We start from the raw sequence: 23181 nt of genomic DNA on the forward strand, positions 1-23181 counted from the left end.
CACATGTGCTGTGAATTCTTCAGCTCAGATTAATGTTTTCCTGTGAATTTAATTGGCTGCCTTCTGGTTTCAGCCAGATGACCAGTTACATTTTAGGACAGCTATAAAGTTGAATCTAAATGAAATATTTGGACAACAGGAGCCAATGTCTGTGAACTAGTCCAGAAAATTATTAAATAAACAAAAAGTATTGGAACTTCTAACTGCAGAGCATAATTATTATTGTTCATTCACATGTAGGATTAATTCCTACTGCATCAACTTGACTGGTAAAAAAACCCAAACCATCCCATTGGAACTTCAAAAAGTTGTCCTTGTATCCTTATCAACATGGATGACAGCACAGCAGTTTTCAATGAATGATCCAGCATCACTAGTTGGAACACCCAGAGGGTTTCATTGCAAATTAACTAAATTTAAATTCACTTGTTGTTTAAACATTCTCCATTCCCAGCACCAAGCTGTTGTCAAGTGGCACTGAAAGAAAAAGAACTAAGCAAGTGTTTACAGTGGTAGGACTATATTTGAGTCTTAGCGACAATAGACTTTTTACTGCTGTCTTGAATGTGGGTTTAGTCCTTTTAACCAGTCTGTCTGCTCAGTTACGCTGGTGGATTGGGTCCGGTGTAGCCAGTTTATCTTCATAGACATGTCAACATGATTGACTCGTTGGCCAGTTCTCCCCTTCCCAACTCCATCTGGGCTGATCTTAAATAGCTACTGATAATTTAGCATCTGCAAAGGAAAAATCCCAGTTGGCATCAACGCAGCACAGCTCCTTCCTAGGCCAGCTACTCTCCTTGCTCTGCATGAGAGAGGATACATGGCACAGGGCATTTTCTCATGCCTTGCCAATTCTTCACTGGATTGTGGCATAATCCACTGGAGAAAACTTTCCTGATCCAACACACAGTCTGTCCTGGTTTCCTGAGGTAGCAGGACTAAGCAACACAAGAGAGCATTGCAAAAAAGCACTTCTTCCCACCTAGAGACAGCTATGCATGGAAGTAAAGATATCTGAATGCCTACTCTTGCATCTGTTACAGAACACCCTATTTATCCTGTATACTAGGGCCCCAGAGATCCAGCAACCAGGGCAAGGCAACTGATCCCTGACAGCTCTTCTGTTCCCACTCTGGCCCTTGCAAGTCCAGGGTATTTTGAATTAGGAAAACAGACCAAGAGAAAAGGTAGTGCCATAAAGGGTTATGGAGTTATGTTTCTCCATTTAAATATTCTAACTACTGCTTCTTTTCCACAAAGTCTTTGGAAAATCTGTCTTCAAATACCAGGCCCACCTCTCCTGTGGAAGACACACCAATACCTACAGCAGAAACCAGTTCAGGGATCAAGCACCCAAACTTTATTCTTTCTCATGGTCTTTGATCTTTGATTCCTTCTTTTTTCAAGCTTGTTAAGGCTCAGGAGAGAGAGTATTGGTGTACAAGATACTGGCAGTAGTCAAATCCATAGCTGAGGAGCAGAGGCCAGGAAGCATAACAATAAATAGGCAATGAAAATATTATTTGTAACCAGAAAATGAAAATATTATTTGCAATCAGATCAGAAAGCATCATCTGAAGTAAATGTGACTTAGTGCTTCTGAATGTTCCCTTAGAAACGTTAAAGTCACATAATACTGTCAGAATGAACAATAAAAAGGGCAAATTGTGGGTACTTGGCTGTGCTTTATCATCCCAATCTAGCTCTGTCATCTTTTCATGCTCCCCTGGGCCTGGACAGTGTTTGACACAGCATCCTCAGGAATGTTGCAATTACATCAGAGAATCATCTTGTAATATCATGAAACCACCTTTCTGAAACAGATCTCAAGTCCATTTATAAATTGTAAGTCATAAGTTCATAATACTGAAAGTATGATATCTGATTTACTTTGGCCTTTCATACTTTCTGAGTTCTCTTTGCAAATAAAATAATTCAGTTTAATTCAGTTGACAACAATGGCAAATGTGAGTCCTCGGCAGTTCTTGGTAGCAGGCCATTTCTCATTTAAAAATTTACCCAGTGATCCTTAAAAGCCTCTAGTGGGAGTTGCATTTCCGCAGGTATTGGAAAATCATATGCCTGTAATTCAAATGGGAGCGAATGTAAACAATTGTATTTGGAATGATAACAAATTATAATCTATATCTCAGAAAATCTTTTCATGACACTGTTCAGACCCCATTTCTGCTCAGGAGGCAAGCTGACTGAAAATATCTCTAAGTGATATATATGTGCCTGATTACAGCCGCATTCTCTAATCTGACTCTTGATGGAAATCTACGGTTACAGACGCACAGCAAGGATGAGAGCCAATGGCTGAGAATTGAAGCTTAGCAAATATAAACTGAAGCACAATGGAAATTTTCTAACAGATGGGGTAACTGACCATAAGACCGATTCATGGAGGGTTGTGATGAATTCTCTCCACCACTCACAATCCTTAAATCAAGACTGGATGTTTTTCCAGTAGATAGACCAAACAAGAATTAAGTTAGAGAAAGCTAATGACTTAGATTGCAGCAGAGGTCAGACAAGAGGATACCAATGGCCTCTCTTGGCCTTATAGTCTCTCAGTCTCCTAAATAAAAAGTTTGGGGTTTCCACATAGTAGCATAAATCCTATTCTATTTCAGGCTGCTTTCAGACTTCGGCAATGAAAAAAGAGGGAAAATAAACAGATGCTGCAAGACAAAATCATGTGAGTGATGAACAAAAAGCCCTACTCATGCATCAAACATGGCAGAACATTTTCCCTGGGGTCTGTCTTATCAGTGATCCGGTTTACTTTGGCCTACTTGTCAGTGGTAGAAAAAGAAAACAGCCCCATATCCTGATAACTATATAGTGCTGATTGTATCATGCAATGATAATGAATTTGAATAGATCTAATAGAGAAGCAGCCTGGCCTGAAATATCCCTTCCCTTTTCATGGACAGTGGTTTTTCTGGGTTGCCCCTTATCTAACAGGAAGATGTTTTTCCAGGGTGCAAATTCCTTAAAAGCAGAGAAGTGTTAAGGGATTCCTTCCTTGTGTGATAGGAGTTACCTCCCCTCAATGGCTGAACTCCAAGCCAGACTGCAGAATGGCCTTATTCAAAAAAAAAAAAAAAAAAAAAAAACAAGAAGAGAGGAGACATCATTCTCCATTGTTTTGAAAGCAGATGCTATGACAAATCTGGTTGGGAGCGCAGACATCCAAACATTTGACTCATCACAGCTGAGCAGACCATGAACTCTGGCACTGCAAGGAGGAGGACAAGAAGGAGCAGTGAAGGCAAAGAGGGTGGTGAGGATATCTTTGAGTGGGTCCACTACCACAGTGTTTGGCATATGGAAGAACTATGCCCAGAGTTGCAAAGTGCTTTTTTTTTATAAGAGTTCTCTCAGAGAAGGGCTCATTTTGGACTTTTGTGGAGGCTGACGGCTCATGGCCTGTTTCATTTGTTGATGTTTTCCTGCTGTAAATTTTCTGTCAAGCATTTTCTGAATGAGAAAGACTTGCTCATAAATGTTATAAAGTCCAGGAGAAGACATTGATGTTTCACCCAGCTTCTTGACAAACCCTGGTTATTCTGCTCCTTGTGTTCCCATCTCCGCACCACCAGCATGCACAACCTTGACATTTATGGTGGTATTTTGGGGGGGAACTCTTGGAAGACAGATTTCTGAATGCCCCTGAAGTACTGCTAGAAGATAAGATCAAAAAAGAAGGAGACAGAATTTTACACTATTTGGAGCTACATTTTCAGCATCCTTTTCACCATTTCAATCCCCAAACACAATGTATTCCTTTAGCAGTGAAAACATTTGGTAGATTGGTGCCACAAAGGGACTGGGCATACCTCTTTGTAAAGATCAAAATTAAATCTATTGATTGCAACTGAGTGTTTTGCATGAGTAAACCACAACAAAATTCAGGATGGAAGCTGTGTTTTTGCATAAGATACTGTATAAATTACTATGAGTCCTCACCTGCACAAGCTAAAATGGAATGGATGGGACAGAAAGTCACTGGATGATAGAAAACCTATTCTTACACTCATTTCGAGAGGGAAGTTAATATGTAATGTAGTTATGCACAATTTACTCATGATCACAGTGCAAATGTCTGGGCATTAGGATGTGAACATATTTTCCTTAAATGCCAACATAGTGCCAGAACAACAGCACTCACATTCAGAAAACTTTCCAGGAACAGTAGATTGACCTCATTACATTTTAATCACAAAAAAGACACATTGCAAACCACTATTGGCACTGAACCATCAAACATGTCTACATGATGTTTGAGTTCACATCAGACACTTGAAATATAGACTTGTTCTTTGGTGGGAGTAGACACAAGCAAATAGTCTGGTACCTTGTGTCTAATAGTGCCCTGTCTCTTAGGTATCAGAAGATGGATTAAAACCACCCATCAGATAACTAGTCTACTATCTAGTCTTTCCTGTGTCCCAAAGGGGGTTTACTCTATGCTGTAAAATACAAAGTTGGACTTCCATTATCATGATCTTCGTTTCCATAGTTACAGATATTGCTGATGGTCATAAAATTATCTAGCTCTAAGAGTCCAGCCACAATACACTATCTTGATGACCACTTATGGCAGTGAGCTCCACAGATTAGATAAATGTTGGGAAAGGCAGGGATTTCCTTTTATAGGGACAAAATTTATTACTTTTAATTTTATTGGTGAGGGGTATACCTCTTACAGTTTAGATTACATGAAAAGGTATGTATCATTTCTCTGCTGGATCAAAAATAGTTTCAGAAACCATAAATGCACTTTGATACTTATCAGACCAAAAACTGCATTAATTTGCCAAAGTACAAACCAGAATGAGACTTACAGCTCCTCACACACTGGTGGCCTCCTGGAATGGGTTTATGTCTCCCACACCACAGCCCCCCTTCCCTTTCCCTCTCACTGCAGTCCCTCCCACCTCCAACCTTTTGCTTGTCAGCACTAAGCTCTGTCCAATTATTCACCTTTTCAAAAGTGATTTATTTTCAGGATAACCTAGTAATGTCAAAACCAACACTGTTATGCTCTATCACCCATCAGGATGGGCCAGAGAGGGAAGGAGGCAACTGCATTGATTCACTTTGCCTTGCACTTTTCACCTGATGGGCTGATGAATTGTACAGCCAACAACTTAGGAATCATTTGGTCAGTTTATCGTGAACAACTCCCATCTACTCCTTCACACTTCCTAATAACATTTCTCCACAGCAGTTGCAGCACAGTTCCCTACCTCCTGTTTCAGAGGTAATTAGTTTTTTCATGCAGCTCCACCTCTGCTGGTAAGGCATTGTACAAGCTGATTAATGTTTTGTGACACTGAAGAAATTAGGTGGAGTTTGTCAGATTATTTGTTTGTCTTCCAAAGGTTTTAACAAAAATGAGAGCCCTCTTGGCAAATTCCTCTTTTTCGCCTTTCAAGGAGGGTTGAACTTTACCTCCCAAAGAGGTGTTTCAGGAAACTCAAGGACTTGCAGAGGCATGGTGCTTTCTCTGCTCCTTTTTTCCTCATTGCAAGGAATAATTTCAACCACTGGCACAATCTCCATCCATCTCTACCACATGCATTACATGGCTGATGCTGGCAGAACATAAATCAAGGCTGTTTATTCCTCCTCTCATTTTTGTTTTGGCCAGTGTGCACACAGTCGTTGAGGGGTGAGTTGCAGCACAAATGATGCAGCTCGTGCTCCCCCTGCTCGTTTCCCAGTTCAAATGTGGCACATAGAGGAAAACTTTGCTCTCCCTCTGCTCATGGCTGTGCTAAAACCAGCCAAGAGTCTGCACAAAGGTATGCGTTGCTTTTAAAAAAACATTGTAACTGCAGCTGAAAGAGGGTTGGGAGAACTTACTAATGTTACGGTCATTTATATATACAAGCAAAATCTCATGAAATCTTTTTTTCCATGACTATATTAATTCCTTCTTTGGTGCAACGGCCAATTCACACACTGGGAAGAGTGTCCTTAAGGCTGCAGGGATATAAGGGCTTGCAGCTCCTGAAGAACATGGAGAGATCCCCATGCTCGGTTTTAAGTAGGAGACAGCAGATTACTTGGGATAATCTAATTTGTGCAAAGAATATATTTCATTTACATTTTGCTCTCAGAAAAAGTGAGAGCACAGTAAACAACATCTTATCTATACTCATATATTCAGCTCAATTCCATGGAGTTTTGCCATCGACTCAATTGGAACAAGATCAGTACTTAAATCTTTAAAAACCCACATTTTTACTCTTGTTCTCCTGCACTTTATGCAATATATTTTGTCAGAATAGAAGACACTTTCTAAAGAAGTGAATAAGCGTTCTGGCATATTCTGCAGGATTTCAGATGACAAATTTCTAGTGCAATAAATTGCCCACTCTATAGTAAAGCCTTACATGCAGCCATTTTGTAAAAAAATATTTTATGGATTTTTTTCAGTCACAGACAAAATAATATTTGCTTCCTGACTGTCCTGGTATATTATTTTTTATTCAAAAGATTGAAAGGAGAAAAAAAGTCAGCTATTCGTTTCCCTCATGAGGAAAATCTGAAAAGACAGTTTCTTAAATAAAATTCAGTTGCAATCCAATTATAAGGAACTGAAATGAGTCTTTGTTATTTTATCTTTGCACTTAAATTCATTAAACCGATATGAAAGGTAGGATTATCTATTTTATATATAAATAATCTTAACTGTTTTCTTCAGTCATCATTCTGGAGGTATTGCCTATACTATGAATTATAAGACTGAATGAAGAAATGAGCACCTAAAATGTCACTAAAAAGAGCGCTTATTGTCAGTCCTTTCTGAAGAGCTCCTTCTCATATATCCTGTACAAGTTAACAAAGCTCATTATACTGCAATACACTAATATAAAGTAATTTGCTGATTATCACTTAACGTGTATGAACAGCCAGAGAGCACAAATAAAAACCAAAACTAGAACGAGATAAAATATCAAACCAAGAAGCTCCTGAACAAATTCCAAACATTAATCCACTTCTTATTGCCAACACAGTTCCCTAACCAAGTGATAAAGAACCATCAAAAATGAAATATTTTTGTTTGCACATGGATGATATCTAAAACTGCTTTTTAATTAACTATTTTGCCTGACACTGAATCGAGACGCACTCACTTGCCTCCTACCACTGAAAGATGCTTCCTAACTTTATTAAAACTTTGTATTAGGTATTAGCCTATCTGAAAATGTGTCACCAGTCTGATCACCATGAACACTTTGGGTTAGGTTAAATCACTCTCTTTCTCTTTGCTGAACTTGAGCAGAGGTATCTGTGCAGCAGCCTGTTAACCTGACATAAATTATCGGCCAAAGCTACCACAACAGGAGGAGGAAGCTGAGGAAATGTGTGGGTTAGCAATCACCAAGCCTATTAAACTGCTCCAAAATCTCACCCTTCAGGTTCACAGTTTCTCATGTTTTGGTTTGACCAAGAGGCAGGTTGGTGAAGCAAGAGGATCTATGAGGGTGTGAAAGGGATGACCCTGGAAACAAAATATTGGTTTTACGTCGCAGAGTATCCGTTACAGAAGAATTTCCTCTGGCGCCAGCAGGTATTTGAGTAGGCATCTGGATGGATCCCAAAGGGGGAAAGGAAATGGAGATGGAAGTTTTTAGAGAGGATCAAGACGTTAAGCCTTAAAAGTGTTGGAATGACCCACAATGACTAACCTGCAAGGTTTTATCTGTGTGATGCCTTTTGATGATAGAGAGGGTTGATTTTTATTTTCCTGTTCTGTTATTTTCTTTTTCTTTTTTATTTTTTTGGTGTTGGTGGAGAGTTCCAGAAAAAACTACAGAAGGGCACTAGTGCAGGAATGCCAACTCCGTCCCTGATCATGGATGAGGAAAATTATCTGATTCACTGCAGCCTCCTTTTCTCTGCACTGGGAAAGAAAATCTTCCTTGGGGGTCTGAAGGCTGATTCATTAAATCTGAGCTGTCTGCTGAAGCGCTCAGTAAAAGTGACTCTGATTTATTTGTATTTGTCACTATAAAGGTCTCTGGAGACAGCTATTTATCCTATGGGATTCTTGACAAATTGGCCAAGTGGTCTGGACAATCCAGAGGGAGGATGGTCTTCTCTGACCCCTCACATGGCCAGAGAAGAGGTAATCACTCCCCCAATCACAAACACACACAGAAATCACATCATTGCCAAGACTTCCCTACCCACCCAGAAGCTAGTCATCTGTGGCTCAAATCTACACTTGATCTCACCAAAAGGCAAGTCTGAACCAAAAGTATAGTCTATAGATATAGGAATAGGCAGGTAACAAAGAGCTCATGGGATGGGTTTATGCTGATGAGGGTATGTCCAGCTGAACTAGATTGGCAAAAGTATTTGCCCTGCAGAGGACAGAATTTATAAAATACTTGACTGTACTGAAGTAGGATCAATTTGGACGCTAACTTTAGAAGTATATTTTAACTTCCAGTGATACAGACTAGTCAGGCATCCTCTAACTGAAAATAAAAAAAAAAATAAAAAAAAAAAATAAAAAGAAGAGACTGAGCATGGCAAAAAGAGGAGGAGGGATTCTGCTGATGTTTTCTTACGATACCACTTGTGTGACTTCCCCTATGCCATAGTGTATAATTGTCTAGTGTCAGTTCTTCCCTTTAATTATCTGCTAGCCTCACTGAGAGTTGAGTAAACACACGACGGTCATTTGCAAGTAATAGACACTGCAACTACATCCATCTTTCTGTTTTAACTCTTTCTGCCTGTCCTGCTTTTTGGGCTTCTCTGAATTTTATCAAACAGTTCAATAATGTGCACTTCGGCCCAGTTTCTTTGGAGATGACTTAAGCTCCTGATCTATTTATAGTTGTCACATGGAAATAAGCACTTTCAAGGCATAATTAAAGCCACTTAAAATCTACCTTTTCTCTCAGATGCAAATAGAAAAAATCCAGGATGCCATCCAGAAGTGTTGTTCCAAATGACTGGAAAGGAGGGGATAAGAAAAACATAACTAAAGGGAAGTGCAGGAAAACACTGGGAGAGCGACATCCCACCTTGGAGTTAGCTTGCTGTTCCTTAGGGATATTATCCTCTCAGCACACACTTCTCCTGTTCACACCTATGTGGTGAAAGAGAGGTTTGGCTGATGCCACTGTAGCAATGCAGGCCTGAAACACTCGAACTGGAGGAAACCAAGTTCAGTGACAGCTGAAAGAAGTGGGTGAGGGGTGTTTAAAACATCATGAGAGGGAATTCAGCAGCAGTGACTATCATTTGCAAGAGATGCATGGACATGAGGTGGTTTCAGCCTGTCTAACAGCAGAGGATTCAGGCCCCAAACGAATCATTCCAGATTGCATTCAACATATAAATGGTGTTAAAAATAGCTAAAGTTCATATTACAACCTTAGAAAGAAACACCGTAGACTTCTAAAAGGCACCGGGGGTGGGAGCGAGTCCTGGAAAGGTAACAGCAATGGTCTCTTTACTCTACTCGGTGGTTGGATTACTTCAGCCTGGGGGTTTTGCCTGGCAATCTGTCTTGCTAAAAGTCAGGGTAAGATAAACTGTACTCTGTCTCTGATTTCTGCAAGAAAGAAAACAATTGAACCACTGGTCATTCATCACTGAATCACCCTCCCCCATCTCCAACACCTTGTATAGGGTTGTATATGCTGGAGCTGTTTAGCTTTATTCATCCATTTCTTGAAAGGAAAACAAAGAATTTCAAGTAGCGAGACATGTATTTTACAACTTTCCAGTAATATAGTTCAGAACTGGAAGGGACAGATCAATAAAGAAATTACTTGGCTGTTGTTACAGTTATATGTTATATTCAACACCTGTATCATCACATGCCACTTATGTTAAAGTAAACACAATATCAAAGGACCTCCTTTTTTAGCACTGCCTCTACAATTGTGCTTATAAGTACATTTACCTATTCATAAAAAATGCATTTGTTTTTTTGTACTGAGAAGCTCAGGTGTAGCTTATGGACTAAGAAATGCATGCTTTTACCATTTAGTTGTGGAAAATGTATTATTATTTGAGAAATTCCTTTAACAGTTTGAATTAAATCATCTATTTAAATCACTGAGAAACAACCCCACATGGAAAAAACTACAACAATTACAAATCTGCTGTGAGATCAGCAGACTGAAAAGGAGAAGGGTGGCATACAAAGATGGGAAACAAAAGTAGCTGGGAGATACGGCCACCCAAAAAGAAGTGTGTTGGGTGAGAAGAAGAGAAAGTGAGGCTTTCTCTGATGAGCTGAGTACAACGCCATGTGCTCTGGTCTCAATGAAGTAAATAAAGCTGTATTCCTCCTCCTAATAAATCCAGCTATATGCTGTGCGTGGTACAAAGCACTCTACTTTGGGTGCTGAGCCTACCTGCCTGCTTTCCACGCCTGTACAAAGAAATGCTTAGGAGTATGTTATCCTGCATATGGCTACTATACAGGCAAGTAGCAAGAGTCTTAGAAACCAGTGAGGTGCAGAGGGGCAACTCAAAAAGAGGACACCAAAAGAAGATGGACCTAAAAGCTGACTTCTCTGAAGCCCCATTGCACCCAGAGAGTCTGCATTACTCTTGATTCAAGGAAGTAAGACCCCTCATGGAAGAGACAATTAGAGTTACAAAAAGGCATAAAGAAGCCTAGTAATGGATTTTAACTCTCCTGAGGGAATCCTGTGTTTTTACTGAGGAAGGATTACAGGAAACCAAAGTAACACTTTATTTTTCTTCACAGAGAGCTTGGGGACTTTGAAGTAATTTAGTCAATGGTGATTTGCTACTTGTGCTATAGTGTTACTAAGGATGGTACTCACAGTCTGTTTATTAAACTTTTGGTTTGTCACTCATCACTAACACGATCAACACTCATTTTTTATTTTTTTTTTTGTAAAAGCAACTTTTCTATCTTTCAGAATTATTATGGGGTTGAGGACTGAATGCTTTCATCTAAAATCAAAGTCAGGCAAGTATCCATTTTGTAGGACATGTGAGCATAAAAATGCGCCAATGTAAACATCAGGTATCTGAGTGAAAAATGTTAATTGGCATTTCAAGAAATGGGAGACATCACAAAGATATTTTAGGCTTTCAACATATTTGTAGTATTCTAACATCAATCATTTTCTTGCAACTAACTATCAGGTTATTTATCTTAACTACCCCCAGTATCCATTACCATAGTGCGTAAGCCCCTCATAATGTTTTTGTAGGGCAGGAAAGTGTACTTATCCCATTTTTACCACTGAGGAACTGGAGCAGAAAGGATCCCCCTTTTGTGGTTGTGTGGAAAGCCCATAACATAGCAGAAAATCAACACACATATCCTAGGTCTCTGGCTAGCACCTTAATCAAAGAAGGGTCTGTCTCTTTCAAATTAGCCCAGTTTGCACTTCATTAATTTGCACCATAAATTGTAGCAGTAAGGCTGTGTTACACATATCACTGAGCCATTAGCTGTAACACTAATTCCACCAAAGCTTAAAAACACAGGAACAACCTAGAGCCTGCACCTCAGAAAGGGCTCTGGCTACACGCTGCCAAGGAGAGTTGCAAGACTATAGTGGGCCAGGGTATGGAGAAAGGAAAAACAGAATGATGATGTGGTGCATTGGTACAGGTGCTGCACTGGGCACTTCACAGAGGCTTTACCTGGAATTTCTTGTTATTCAGGACAGAACATGGCTTTCATCCTGGGAACACCAAGGTGGCTGCAAACATCCTGTGTGCATTGGCACCCAATGGAAGTTTGCATCATGAATGTCCCTGAAGTGCCTCTGCTTAAACTGATTGGCTAAGCAGCTCCTCAGTGAGAGTTTTGCATACATGGAAAGCCTTTCTCAAGGATTCATCCACAGTGTTGACACATAACTTGTGAATACTATGTCACAGATATAAGTAATCTTTTCCACTCTGTGGAAATTACAGTCAACACAGCTCACAGTAATCACATGTACATCTTTGTTCAGTCCTTACAGAGTACAAAACAAGAAATTTCTGCTATCAAATTTTAGTATATGGTAAATGGTGTCTGATATATCTGCTATGTAATCCAAATGGCCTGCACAAAAAAGATCTACCTTATTTTAGTGCAAAATTTGGCTAATAGAGATCTGTTGTGCAGGGTAGAAGTGGCAATGATATGGAGTTTGAAATAAGGCATCAAAATGAAAATCCTTCCACTAGCCACAAAATCCTGTGAGTCCTGGTTAGCAGAAGGTCTGATGGTTTGTCTCTCTGCTTTCCTCCTATAACAAGCTTTCCTTCTGGGTTTGTCCCACCCTCAGTTAAGAACTAAATACTAGGTAGTCTGAGCATCACCCCAGACCTGTACACACAAAGGAAAAGAGAAGAGGAGAAAGGAGGGAAAAGAGAGTAAGATTTCCTTCACAGTCCGTACTTGGGGCTTTTTCTTCCCTCATTTCTGTTCTTTCAGTTCTTTGATACTTTCTCAGTCTCATGGGACTTCACTGCAATCCACATTTATGGTCTTCTTTTTATGCTATTCCTTGGTTCATTTTTAAAGCTATTTATTTCCTCCAAATTACTTTAATAGACTTTTATTATGTGCTTTTGCGATGCCACTTTCTAAAACAACACCATTTTCTATATGTATTCTGAACTACGATATGCACCATAAAACGAGAGGACTGCACTGTGGCAAAGTGCCATGACCCCACTTTGGGGATGTTCCAGGAGCTCTGAAAGTCACGGTTTGTGAGACGTGCATAAGGCCTGTCAGAGTCAAAAGGAATCCACAGTGACTGTGGTCTTTCTCTGTTACTTGAGTAGAACGTGTAATCTGCTTTTTCCTTTGCCTTGCCAACTAAAGTTACCATGCAAGACTCACCTGCAACACGTGCTATTTCCAGATAACTACTGTGCAAAAATACTAGTTTGCTGTTTTATTATATGGGTATTTTTGGCCCAAATATTTTTGCAGCTTTGTATGGTCACTCCTTTTGATGCCACTGCAGTCAGTTAGTTAGTTTACTGTGGGCACCTATCAGACCTGGTAAAATGCAAAGCCCTTGTGACAAATGGAGTGCAAGGAGTCCAACAGCACAAACTGTGGCCAACTCAGTCTGTAAGCCCAGGAAGAATCTGGGTGATGTTTCATTTGGACGAAAATGGAAGACATCAGCCAATTTACTGAATTTAATGATGGATGCTCTGGGAACTGGACATTCAGAAGCTGTGAGCACTTTAAGTGAATTGGAATGTCATGAAATCTGCGTCTACATGCATGTATATCATGCCATAAACCATACAAGTAAAAAAACCTCACCAGAATAGTTGACATTCTTCCTGCCACTCCCCTACAAAATGTTTTTCTTTTCCAAATTTCCCTCTGAAGCAAAAATCCTTTATTTTCCAAAACTTTATCAAATGTGCTAATTATTGGAAAGCAAAAGAGAACTTATTTCTTATCAACGAATTTCATCATGTCTTAAAACCACAAAAATGCAAAAGATTAGCCAACAAAGAAACATAACAGAAAGAGATATTCAAAATAAAAAAAAAATGTCTGCACTTTAATCCTTCAGTGATAATTCTGCATAAGATATATTGGGGGGGTTGCATATTTCTCGTTTGATCACTTCATAAAAGAGTCTGCAGCTTACAATGTCAACTACCTAGTAATATTTCAGAGATACATCCTGGAAGCAGCAGATAGTAGTATTCTCTGCAATAGAGATGGAAGAGGATACTTCTCCTCGCTGTTCCTTTTGAATAGCTGTAAATGTGCTTTATAAAACAAACATGACTCAGTCCCTTAGGTTTGCTTCCTACAAGCATCCCACTTGCAAGTCTGCGAAAAGTTATTTGAAAGTTAGGGCTCAACGCTCATGTTGGGGACTAGCTATCTTATTTCTGCTTCAATAACTTCTACAGCTTACATGCTGCACGTTTCTGGTGTAGTCAGCTTCTAGCTGATAGATCCTTTGCTGGACATTGCTTAACAGAGCAGCAGTACCAGAAACCCTCACCAGAGATCTGGCATGGGAGGGGGAAGTGAGTCACACCAGGACTTGATGCATCCTTCATGATTAAGACCTTGTTGCCAGTATTTCTATCAGACGCTAGGATATTTAACCATGACTGCGTTTCTACAGGGACAGCTTTTGCTATTCTTGTTCATCCAGCCTGGTTGATTGTGTGAGCAGCCCCGCTGATTTTTGTGAAGTTGCTCAAAGGAAAAGGTACCAGATGGCATAAGTCGGGGGGGTAGACATCATGCAGTTAGTACATGTACAGGTGTTCCCTGTGGTAGATAAGAACACTACTTATATGTGTCACAGATTTTTACACCAATACGACAAAAGATTAAAATATAAAACTGGAATAAAATATTTGATGTTTATAAAATATTTTTTAAATACCCACTAAAGAAATTTTTCAGAAACTCCATTTCCCAGAGTTTCAATGTTTGTAACATTTCAAGGTTTAAGAAGACGCACGAAATGGAATTACGGCTGCTGCATGACATTTTACATAAATTTTCTTGAAGCTGCAGTTTACTTCCTTATCTTTCTTTTAATCCATAATCAGTAAGACTGAAATTTTTCCATTCTAAATATCAGCAACACTTTCAGATATCTCTAAATTAGAATAGAAGGAAATATTCTTTCTTTTTTTCCCCTCAAAATAAACTATTCTAGAAAATACTTTCTCAAAGAGCTCTGATTTCTCGAGGCTTTGAAGCAAGACATCCGGTTGTCTTGGGGAGGGGTAGCAACACTGGTATCACACACAAATATGTGCCTCTTGCACCAATTCTCCAGGACAGTCTTTTGCTGTCTTGGCAGTGACATCACTTTTTTCTCTTTGCATAGTTCTTTATAATGTTATTTGTCACCATGCCTTTTACCTTTCAAACCAAAACTGTGACCAGAAACAGATACACAGCATTGGAAAGGAGCCATAGGAGGGTTTTAGTGCCCTTGCCCTTCTGAAAAGTCACCTCATTGTTACAACCAACTTTGACTCATTTCTCCAGCACTGTCCATTCTCTACAATGGACAAGACAGAATCCTATCACAAAAATATCACAGGATTGTTAAATTATTAGTATTATATTACTAGTAATAGTTATTAGTAGTGTTATTTTTAAATAATTGTATATTATTTGTATTATTTCACTTAAAGTATGTGAAAGTATGTTTCTGAAGTCCCTCCATCATTTTACTTACTTTTCAGGGAAGACCAGAAGTGAACAGAAAAAAATCTCAGTGCAACTAGATTTTTTCTTTTCAAATTGCAACTGCAAAACACTAATCTGATTATTCTCAAATCTGACTGAACATGATCTATGATAAGCTGGCTGCCTGTAGGTGACTTCCTTGGTTATTCTCCAAATCTAGGAAAATACCTGTATTATACTTGGGCAAAAGCTTTAAAACCAGCTACTGATTATGTTTTCCTCATCTGTGGGTGATCTGAGGGGTTTTTGGGGTGAATATTCAATGCTCTGCTGGGTGAAAAAATGGTACTTTACTAAATGACATGGAACATAAAAAAAAAAAAAAACACCCAAGCCATGTTAAGCAAAATCATGAGACTCTTGCAGAAATCTTGGCCTCAAGTTCCAAAGCTGTTCTCAAATTACTGTGTTATTCCAGCCCAAGGGAGGAAAGGTTGGAGGCATAAAAAGTGGGCCTTTTTTTTTTCCAGGGGGAAGTCTGTAATCTGCCATAGAACAACATGAGCCTATGTGTGACATCCCCCATCTAACATTTTTCAGACCAGGCATCCTGAACCTCTCCCTTCAGTACCCCTGGCATGTCTTAAATGACCTTATGGCTTAGTGGGTCTCAAATAGAAGGAAAACAGAGATACACTTTACTGTGTAGCCACAGAAATGCAGAGGAGAAAGTCATCTGCAGGAGGGAAAATCCACAGATTTGTCCTGATGTTCCCCATGCCAATATTTCAACTTCCGACTTAAAACATCAGTGAAGAAGTGTAAGTACTGGCAAGTCCAAAAGGACTTTAGCTCCGTGTGTCTTTCACAGCCAGTTAGTAACCCAGTGGCTGGTTTGTGGTTCTAGTCATTTAACTGGAGAAGTAAACGGCCACACCGCCCTCACGGTGGCTGCAGCCATCCCAGCTTTACTCTTCCTACAGGACTGAGTTGGTCTCTGTTGGTTTCTACCCCAAACTGGGGTTGGATTTTAGAAGGACAGTCAGAAGGACTGGGCAAAGCAATTCAGGTGAGGGGAGCCAGATCAGGGGTACAAATCCTGGGCTTGCCAGGAGGGACATAACAAGGGTTGGAAAAGGATATGTTCAAGTCATGTAACAAACAAATTAGGAACCAGGAGTTACTTGGAGATAGGAAGATATAGTTTTTTAGGTCTGCCCATGCTGGCCCCTTTGGAGAGGGAAAAAGGAACAATTACGTTGTTAAAAGAATGTGTAGTAGTCTGTACACATAAAGGACTCAAAATGCGGCATACTATATGTATGTGAATATACATCACACACACTAATCTCCACAAAACTAATACAAAAATGTGACCTGTGTCTCCACAAAAGCTTTTGGTCCATATTAGATTAATTTTACTGGCTCTGAGGACTCAAAAATATATGTAAGTCAGTAAAGACACAAATGTGTGGCAATTCCAAAGGCTCATAACACACATGTACACATATCTTGATTTTCAGAATGCATATGTAGCAGCATACTAAGGGCATTTTTAACAAGCCAGATCATTCTTTCTGCTTTTTACAACAAATTTTTAGAAATTAACTAAAGTAAAGTTAAAAGTAAGTGATTAGGAAGGATGCCAGTACATACTTTTTTATTGTTTTGTTCTTTTGTGAGCTTCTCCTGCTGAAATTTTGATGTGATTTTGTGCTCTCTGGTCATTCATGCTCTCTGGTCATTCATGCTCTCTGGTCATTCATGCTTAGAGACACAAGCAACTTCAACTTGGTTTTCTGTCATCCTTGCTGCAGTAGGAGTCTTGTAGCTCATTTCCAACATCAATCACTTGGACTATAAATCTCTGCAGTGGATATGGCCATTTAAATCTCCACCTGCACAAACAACAATCAAGCCTAGAAAATAAGAAGGCGGCTCATAAATCTCTGCACTGGTGATTAGTAATATTTTGGATCTGCAACAAGGATGTTATAAAGGAAAAAAAAAAGCAAAGTTAATTCACTAATTAGGACTGATATGCTGACAATCTGCTTAGTTTATATACAGAGAAAACACAAACAGGCCATAGTTAACATAAAATAACGTTAGAGGTTAGTGAATTCCCAAGAGCCCAGGGCTTGGAGATATGATATCTTAACATACTTATCCTATTGTGAATGGGAAGGTGTTATCTTCCAGCCAAACAGCAAAGGGCTGGCTTAAAGTCTGGATCTGCCCTTTTATTTTCTCTCTTACGTGAGCCAAGGAACCAAGATGGATCAATAGCTAGGAAAGGCTTTCTTGCTAGTTATCAAAAATTACACTCTGCCTCTTACTCAAACTTTAATCTGCAAACAGTACGTAACAGTTGTCAGACATATCAGTTTGGCCCTCCACAAATTTTGTTTTTTGTTTAGTGCATGCAGAAAATCTGATATGATGCTCACACAGATCAGTAAGAGACTTTTCTGTGGCTCCAGTGACCTTGGATTAACTACAAAGCCATTGCATGCCACAGTAACATCACAGGCTGTACATTTTTGTCCAGAGCTATGTGAATCCTTAAATAAGCAGCTGAATAAGTGTAGTTGTTCCTGCAATCAGATCAGTCACTGTGTCCAGAAAAATCCTCTGTGCAGATCATGGCCAGTCCTTTAGTTCGCTGTGTTCAAAATCCAGGCTGCTGTGGGATCTGTGAGGTTTCAGAAAGTGGGTGAAGAGGGAAGGAGCTACAACAGCAGGTTCATGCTTCACTGGCCTCTGTGAGCGCCTGTATTTTGGACAGGATTTTACATGGAAAGGAAGAAGACCTAGGCCAAGGTTAACCGCTTTTAAGCCCACTCTGCAGAAACTGAATACACGTCTGCATAAAGATTGTAACTGCAGTTTACATCTGCTCGTTCACACTGCACAGCAACCCGCTTATTCACATTTGTGGTAATACCACTAGTAATGTTTGGCTTCAGTGATCGCAGAGTACAGCCTTAAGCCCTCACTCCCACAGAAGGGGCCTTATCTCGCCTCTTTATTGAGACAAAACTCCCCGACTTTTAAGCATGCACAAAAGAGCAGACAAAGTGCTCCATGAGTACAGCGGAATAAAACACTGACATCTGCTCTGCAACAACACACAGTGAAAAGAGGGGGTTTCTGTGTGATCTCTACCACCCAATAACCACTCCCCTTTCCTTCATTTCGGTGCACACCCTTGCTGTCCCATCCGCAGCCATGCTGACCCTCCCTGGCGCTGCAGTGTTCTCCCTCAGCTTGGTGGGGCTCCATGGACTCCAGGACCTCAGCTGCCCGGCACACCTGTGAACTGAGCAGCCTCCAGGACTCTTCCAGCTGGGGGGACTCAAAGAGTGAGAGAGGGACCAAGAATTGTCAGAGATCACCCAGGAAGTCTGGAAGAAGTTAGATTCTCCTGCCTCCAGCCCCTGGGCTGTGACAGCAAGGTTCATGCTCCCAGCTGGGCAGTGGAGCACTCCCTTCCTGGAATACACTAGTAGCTGGACAGGATGCATTCACAAATATAATCATTCATAAATCTCCCCCAGATTGGGTTACAGGACAGCATTTCAACAGCACGCATTACAAAGCTCTCTGGAAGGCTTGGCTGGTAGATCTGCTGCTTGCTCTGCTCATGACCCATTTTGGCTTTCTTCAAGAATCAAGACACCAGCTGCCTGGGTCATCTAGGAGGCAGCAACAGGGACAGCAACCCTGGTCTGGAAAGGGAAGTGGGGAAGGAGAAGAGGAGGAGGAGGAGAAAGAGGAGGAGGAAGGGAGAGGACAGAAAAACAGAGCAGGGGGAGAGAGAGCGCAAGTTGCTTTCCTCCAGTTGTGAAGATTTGAATCCCAGCTCGGAGTTCACAGCAAAGGCTTGCCGGGACACCTCATTCCCTGCCCTGTGCAAAGGTCTGTGATTGGGGATGTGGTGTGCTCAGCGGGCCGGGCCCCTCCCCTGGGCTGGATCCGCCTCTCTTATCCCCCAGATAAATTACTAGTGTCCTCACTAAATTCCTCAGCTTTCTCTCTCTCTCTCTCTCTCTCTCTCTCCCTCTCTCTCTCCCTCTTTCACACACGCTCACTCCCTCCCTTAAACCCTCAAATACGGGCAAAGCAGTTTTGGGGGGTGGAAGGGCGGGGGTCCTCTCTGGACTGGTATCGTTCTTTAGTGCTGCAGGGGGGAGGGAAGGGGAGGAAAATACCAGCACCCCTTCTCTCCTCCGCTGCATTGAAGTATATTTAAGGAGCTGCCCTTCCTGCCTCCCCCCCTCCACTCCTTCCCGCTGGTCCTTTGGCATCTTTCAGACCATGTCCACTGGGTCCCTCAGTGATGTGGAAGATCTGCAGGAGGTTGAGATGCTGGAGTGCGATGGCTTGAAAATGGATACTAACAAAGAGTTTGGGGCATCCACCGAGAGCAACGAGGAGGGATCGAATGGCGAGAATGGCTCCCCTCAGAAGGGGAGAGGGGCCTTGGGCAAGAGGAAAAAAGCTCCCCCTAGGAAGAGCCCTTTAAATGGAGTGAGCCAGGAGGGAAAGCAGGTCCAGAGAAACGCCGCCAACGCCAGGGAGAGGGCAAGGATGAGGGTCCTTAGCAAAGCCTTCTCCAGGCTTAAGACCACCCTGCCCTGGGTGCCCCCAGACACTAAGCTTTCCAAACTGGACACCTTGAGGTTGGCCTCCAGCTACATCGCTCACCTGAGGCAGATCCTGGCCAATGACAAGTACGAAAATGGCTACATCCACCCAGTCAACCTGGTAAGTCATGGCCTGTGCATGGGGACAGGTGGGCAAGGACCTGGGATGGGGCATGTGCTGGGAGAAACCTTTGCTGTGCTTCTCACAGACAGTCTGATGCCAGTGGTGTGGCAAGGGGTACTGTACAAGGGGACAGGCTCTCCACTGCCCTCCTGCCCTGTGCCTGGAGAGCTGAGCATCCCGGACCCCATATGCTACTCCTGGCAATCCCCCAGTGGACAGCCAGGGGCCACGCTGGCCACAGACAGGCAGGGACAGGCTTTACTGCTTCAGAAATGCCTGAGAATCCTCCGCAAGCTGATGGCAGCTTTCTACCTACAAGCGGGCGAGTACAGGAGATTGGACAGAGGAAGACATGTTTTAGGAAGGACCTAAGCCAAGGGCCCAGGATTTATTCTTATCCCTCCTCTCTACCCTAACATTTCCTGCCATAAGAATCCCTAGATTTTTAAAGATGGAGCTCTTGGGGCTCTGCACTCAGCCGCTTGGATTTGCTGGATCCATGATGTTTCTCCTATCCACGTCAACTGGCAAAGGAGAAATAAATAAATAAATAGAAATGGCAAAGGACTCCCAAAAGGAGTGTCTATCCCTGGCGCACACAGTGTCCCTCCTGCTGCTTCCATCACCCACAGCAAGTTTAACTAAGGAGCCCAAGGTCTCCCCGCCATACCCAGCAACCAGAAACACCCAATTTCCAGCTCTAAAAATCCACACAACTCACGCAAACCCAGAGTGGGCAGATCTGCCTGAGCTCGTTTTAGATGTACGGCCTTTGCTTTGACCACACGTACAGACCCCGCCAGATAAAGGGATGGCAGAGGGGATCTGGGGTCTTTTCACTGGGGTTTGCTTTTTGAGCTCTAGATTCAGAGGGAAAGTACATTACCCGCTGTGTCACCTGATAAGGGCCTGGGAGGTATTATTTTGGCTAAAAGCAAAATCCCCAGCACGACAACACGGGGAGAAAAATAAAGTAAAACAAAACCAACGCCTAAGACAAATATCGCTCCCCTCTAACCGCACAGAGGCACACCAAAACTTGCCCCCCGGGCCGGGGGAGGCCAGGACGGGCGGCGGGAGGAGGGATGCTGTGCCCGGAGGGTGAAGGAAGGGTCCCCACGCCGGTCTCTGGCGAGCGCGGAGTCAGCGCGGCGGCGGCTGTGCCGGGGGGACGCGGATTCGCAGGAGCTGCCGCGGCTCCCTCCTCTCTTTCTGCCCATCCTTCCCGCCTCCCTTCCTCCCGCGGCCGACCAGACGGGCTCCGCTGCCCCAGGGACGGGAGGCGAAGCGGCATCGGCAGCCGGCGAAAGGCAAACGAGTCCTCGCCGGCGGCAGCGGCCCGAGCGCAGCCTGGAGCGGGCTGATGCGCTGCATGGGCAGCTCGATCCCCCGGCGCGCTGCCGAGCTGGATCCGCGTGTGAAAATAAGCCTTTCCGTGTGCGCTTTTCCCTATGTAACCCCCCTTCCCACCCGTGTCTTTTCCTGGCTACAGACTTGGCCTTTTATGGTAGCCGGCAAGCCCGAGAGTGACCTGAAAGAAGTGGTGAACACAAACCGCTTGTGCGGCCCGACGGCATCCTGAGCCCCGGCGGCAGGGACAGCATCATCCCGGCGGCGGGGACAGCATCGTTCCCGGGGCAGGGACAGCATCACCCCGGCGGCGGGGAAAGCATCGTTCCCGGGGCAGGGACAGCATCATCCCGGCGGCGGGGACAGCATCGTCCCCGGGGCAGGGACACGGTGGCCCCGCCGCTGCCCCAGGCAGAGCCGCGGAGAGAGCCGCGCTCCGGGCGCAGAGGAGACCAAACGTGTCCTAGCAAAGACTCCACCCCAAGAGACCTCGACTCTATTTAACTTTATTAAATGTGTGTACACTCGAGTGTCCCGCAACGACAGCCTTGCTGGTTCAAGCGCTACTAGAGAAAAAGAGATCAAACAAAACCTACTACGCGCGTATCTTTTGTCTGAGACCTGTGAAATATGTAGATGCCTAGAAAAACTGACTTTGACAGTCATCTCTATTCACCTTAAAGATATATAGATATATTTTCTTCAAGCAGGTTTTGCTCTATTGTTGTGAATAAACCTTCCTTCCCACTGAACACGGAGCGGTGTGATGTTGGTTTCCGACCCTGGGATTGCGCCGCCGCCCTCGCCCAGCGGCTTCTCCGCCCCGGCCCTCGGGAGCTGTGTGTCACCGGAGCCAAAGATACGGAACAAATCCCTGGGGGAGGAGGTGGCTGGGCCGGGACCCGTCCTCGCCGCGGGAGCCCGGCCCGGCCCCGCAGCCCGGCGCCCGGGGCGCTGCGGGAGCCGCTCCGCAGTTATCGATTGAGGGAGCACAGTCGGACAGAGGGAGGATGCCCCTCTGGCCCTGGCGGCTCGGTGCCGGGAATTTTTAACTTAAACATCGTCTCTCTATCGATCAGGGCGCCCGTGGGAGATGAGGCTGAGATAAACAAGAGTGCGGAGCGCTCCCCCTGCACCGGCAGCGGCCGCCGGCAGCTGATGCGCCAGATCCCACCGCGCTGTTTAATGTTCCAGGGTTATGACCGCACTGTTTACAAGACGTCTTCGGTTATTTATACTGTTATTATTAGCAGAGGGGCTTTAAATTTCCGCTTCACTTGCTCTTTCAATACCGTCCCTCGGTTCCGTTTGATACCTGGGTACTTTCTGGAGGAAAGCAGGAGAGGGGCTGGGGGGCTGCGGGGACGCCCGGGGGCTTCGGCAGCATCGCGGTCGCCCCCCGGCCAAGCCCTGAGTCCCGATCGGGCTGCAGGGGCAGCGGCGGGGCCCGGGTGGCGGTCCGGGGCAGCGCGATCCCCCCGGGAGCTGCCTCCCCCCGGGCATCACCCGCCGGTGATCCCCCCGGGTGGCCCTGCAGCCTGGATTTTGTTTCTTCTAGGTCCTCCTTCCCCCGAGATAAATGGGTGAGGTAGCGCATCCGCCAGGCGACCCAAACTCACCAGTCGGGTTCATGCGTGGGCTAAGTTTAATTAAAGCGGCTCACTGTGAGCTGAGCAAAAATCTCGGCCCTCGATACGGAAAGCACAGGGTCTGCTGTATCATCCTAATGGTTTAGACGAAGGGAGCTGATTAATTTCACTTTTTCACAGCTTTATCTTCATCCCACGCAATTAAGAGCAGACGTCCTCGCCTGCCCTAACCACAAGCAACTTCACTGTTGTGAGCGGGGCTGTGCTGATGGACTTTACCACCAAACACATCACCTT

The 23181-nt window shown here is 43.4% G+C and overlaps 1 protein-coding gene across 2 annotated transcripts; it reads left to right on the plus strand.

The window, feature by feature from the left end:
* The first annotated feature begins 18759 nt into the window (after nucleotides 1-18759).
* On the plus strand, nucleotides 18760-22045 carry TCF21 (transcription factor 21). Of its 2 annotated transcripts, XM_054064133.1 has the most exons (3): nucleotides 18760-19093; nucleotides 19490-19942; nucleotides 21438-22045. In XM_054064133.1, exons 2-3 carry the CDS (start codon nucleotides 19493-19495, stop codon nucleotides 21525-21527), a joined length of 540 nt encoding a protein of 179 aa, XP_053920108.1. In that variant the 5' UTR covers nucleotides 18760-19093; nucleotides 19490-19492; the 3' UTR covers nucleotides 21528-22045. The 2 variants fall into 2 exon arrangements, with proteins under 2 accessions (XP_053920108.1, XP_009558004.1); XM_009559709.2 differs by lacking the exon at nucleotides 18760-19093 and having other exon boundaries at nucleotides 19167-19942; nucleotides 21438-22042.
* Nucleotides 22046-23181: the final 1136 nt, after the last annotated feature.

This window comes from Cuculus canorus, chromosome 3 (assembly GCF_017976375.1).
Source record: "Cuculus canorus isolate bCucCan1 chromosome 3, bCucCan1.pri, whole genome shotgun sequence".
Lineage (NCBI taxonomy): Eukaryota > Metazoa > Chordata > Aves > Cuculiformes > Cuculidae > Cuculus > Cuculus canorus.

What these genes read in the sequence shown, in the direction of transcription:
- TCF21 (XM_054064133.1), top strand. Translation starts at nt 19,493, where the DNA reads ATGTCCACTGGGTCCCTCAGTGATGTGGAAGATCTGCAGGAGGTTGAG. An exon ending in ACATCCACCCAGTCAACCTG is followed by an intron (nt 19,943 to 21,437) that starts GTAAGTCATGGC and finishes TCCTGGCTACAG; the next exon opens with ACTTGGCCTTTTATGGTAGC.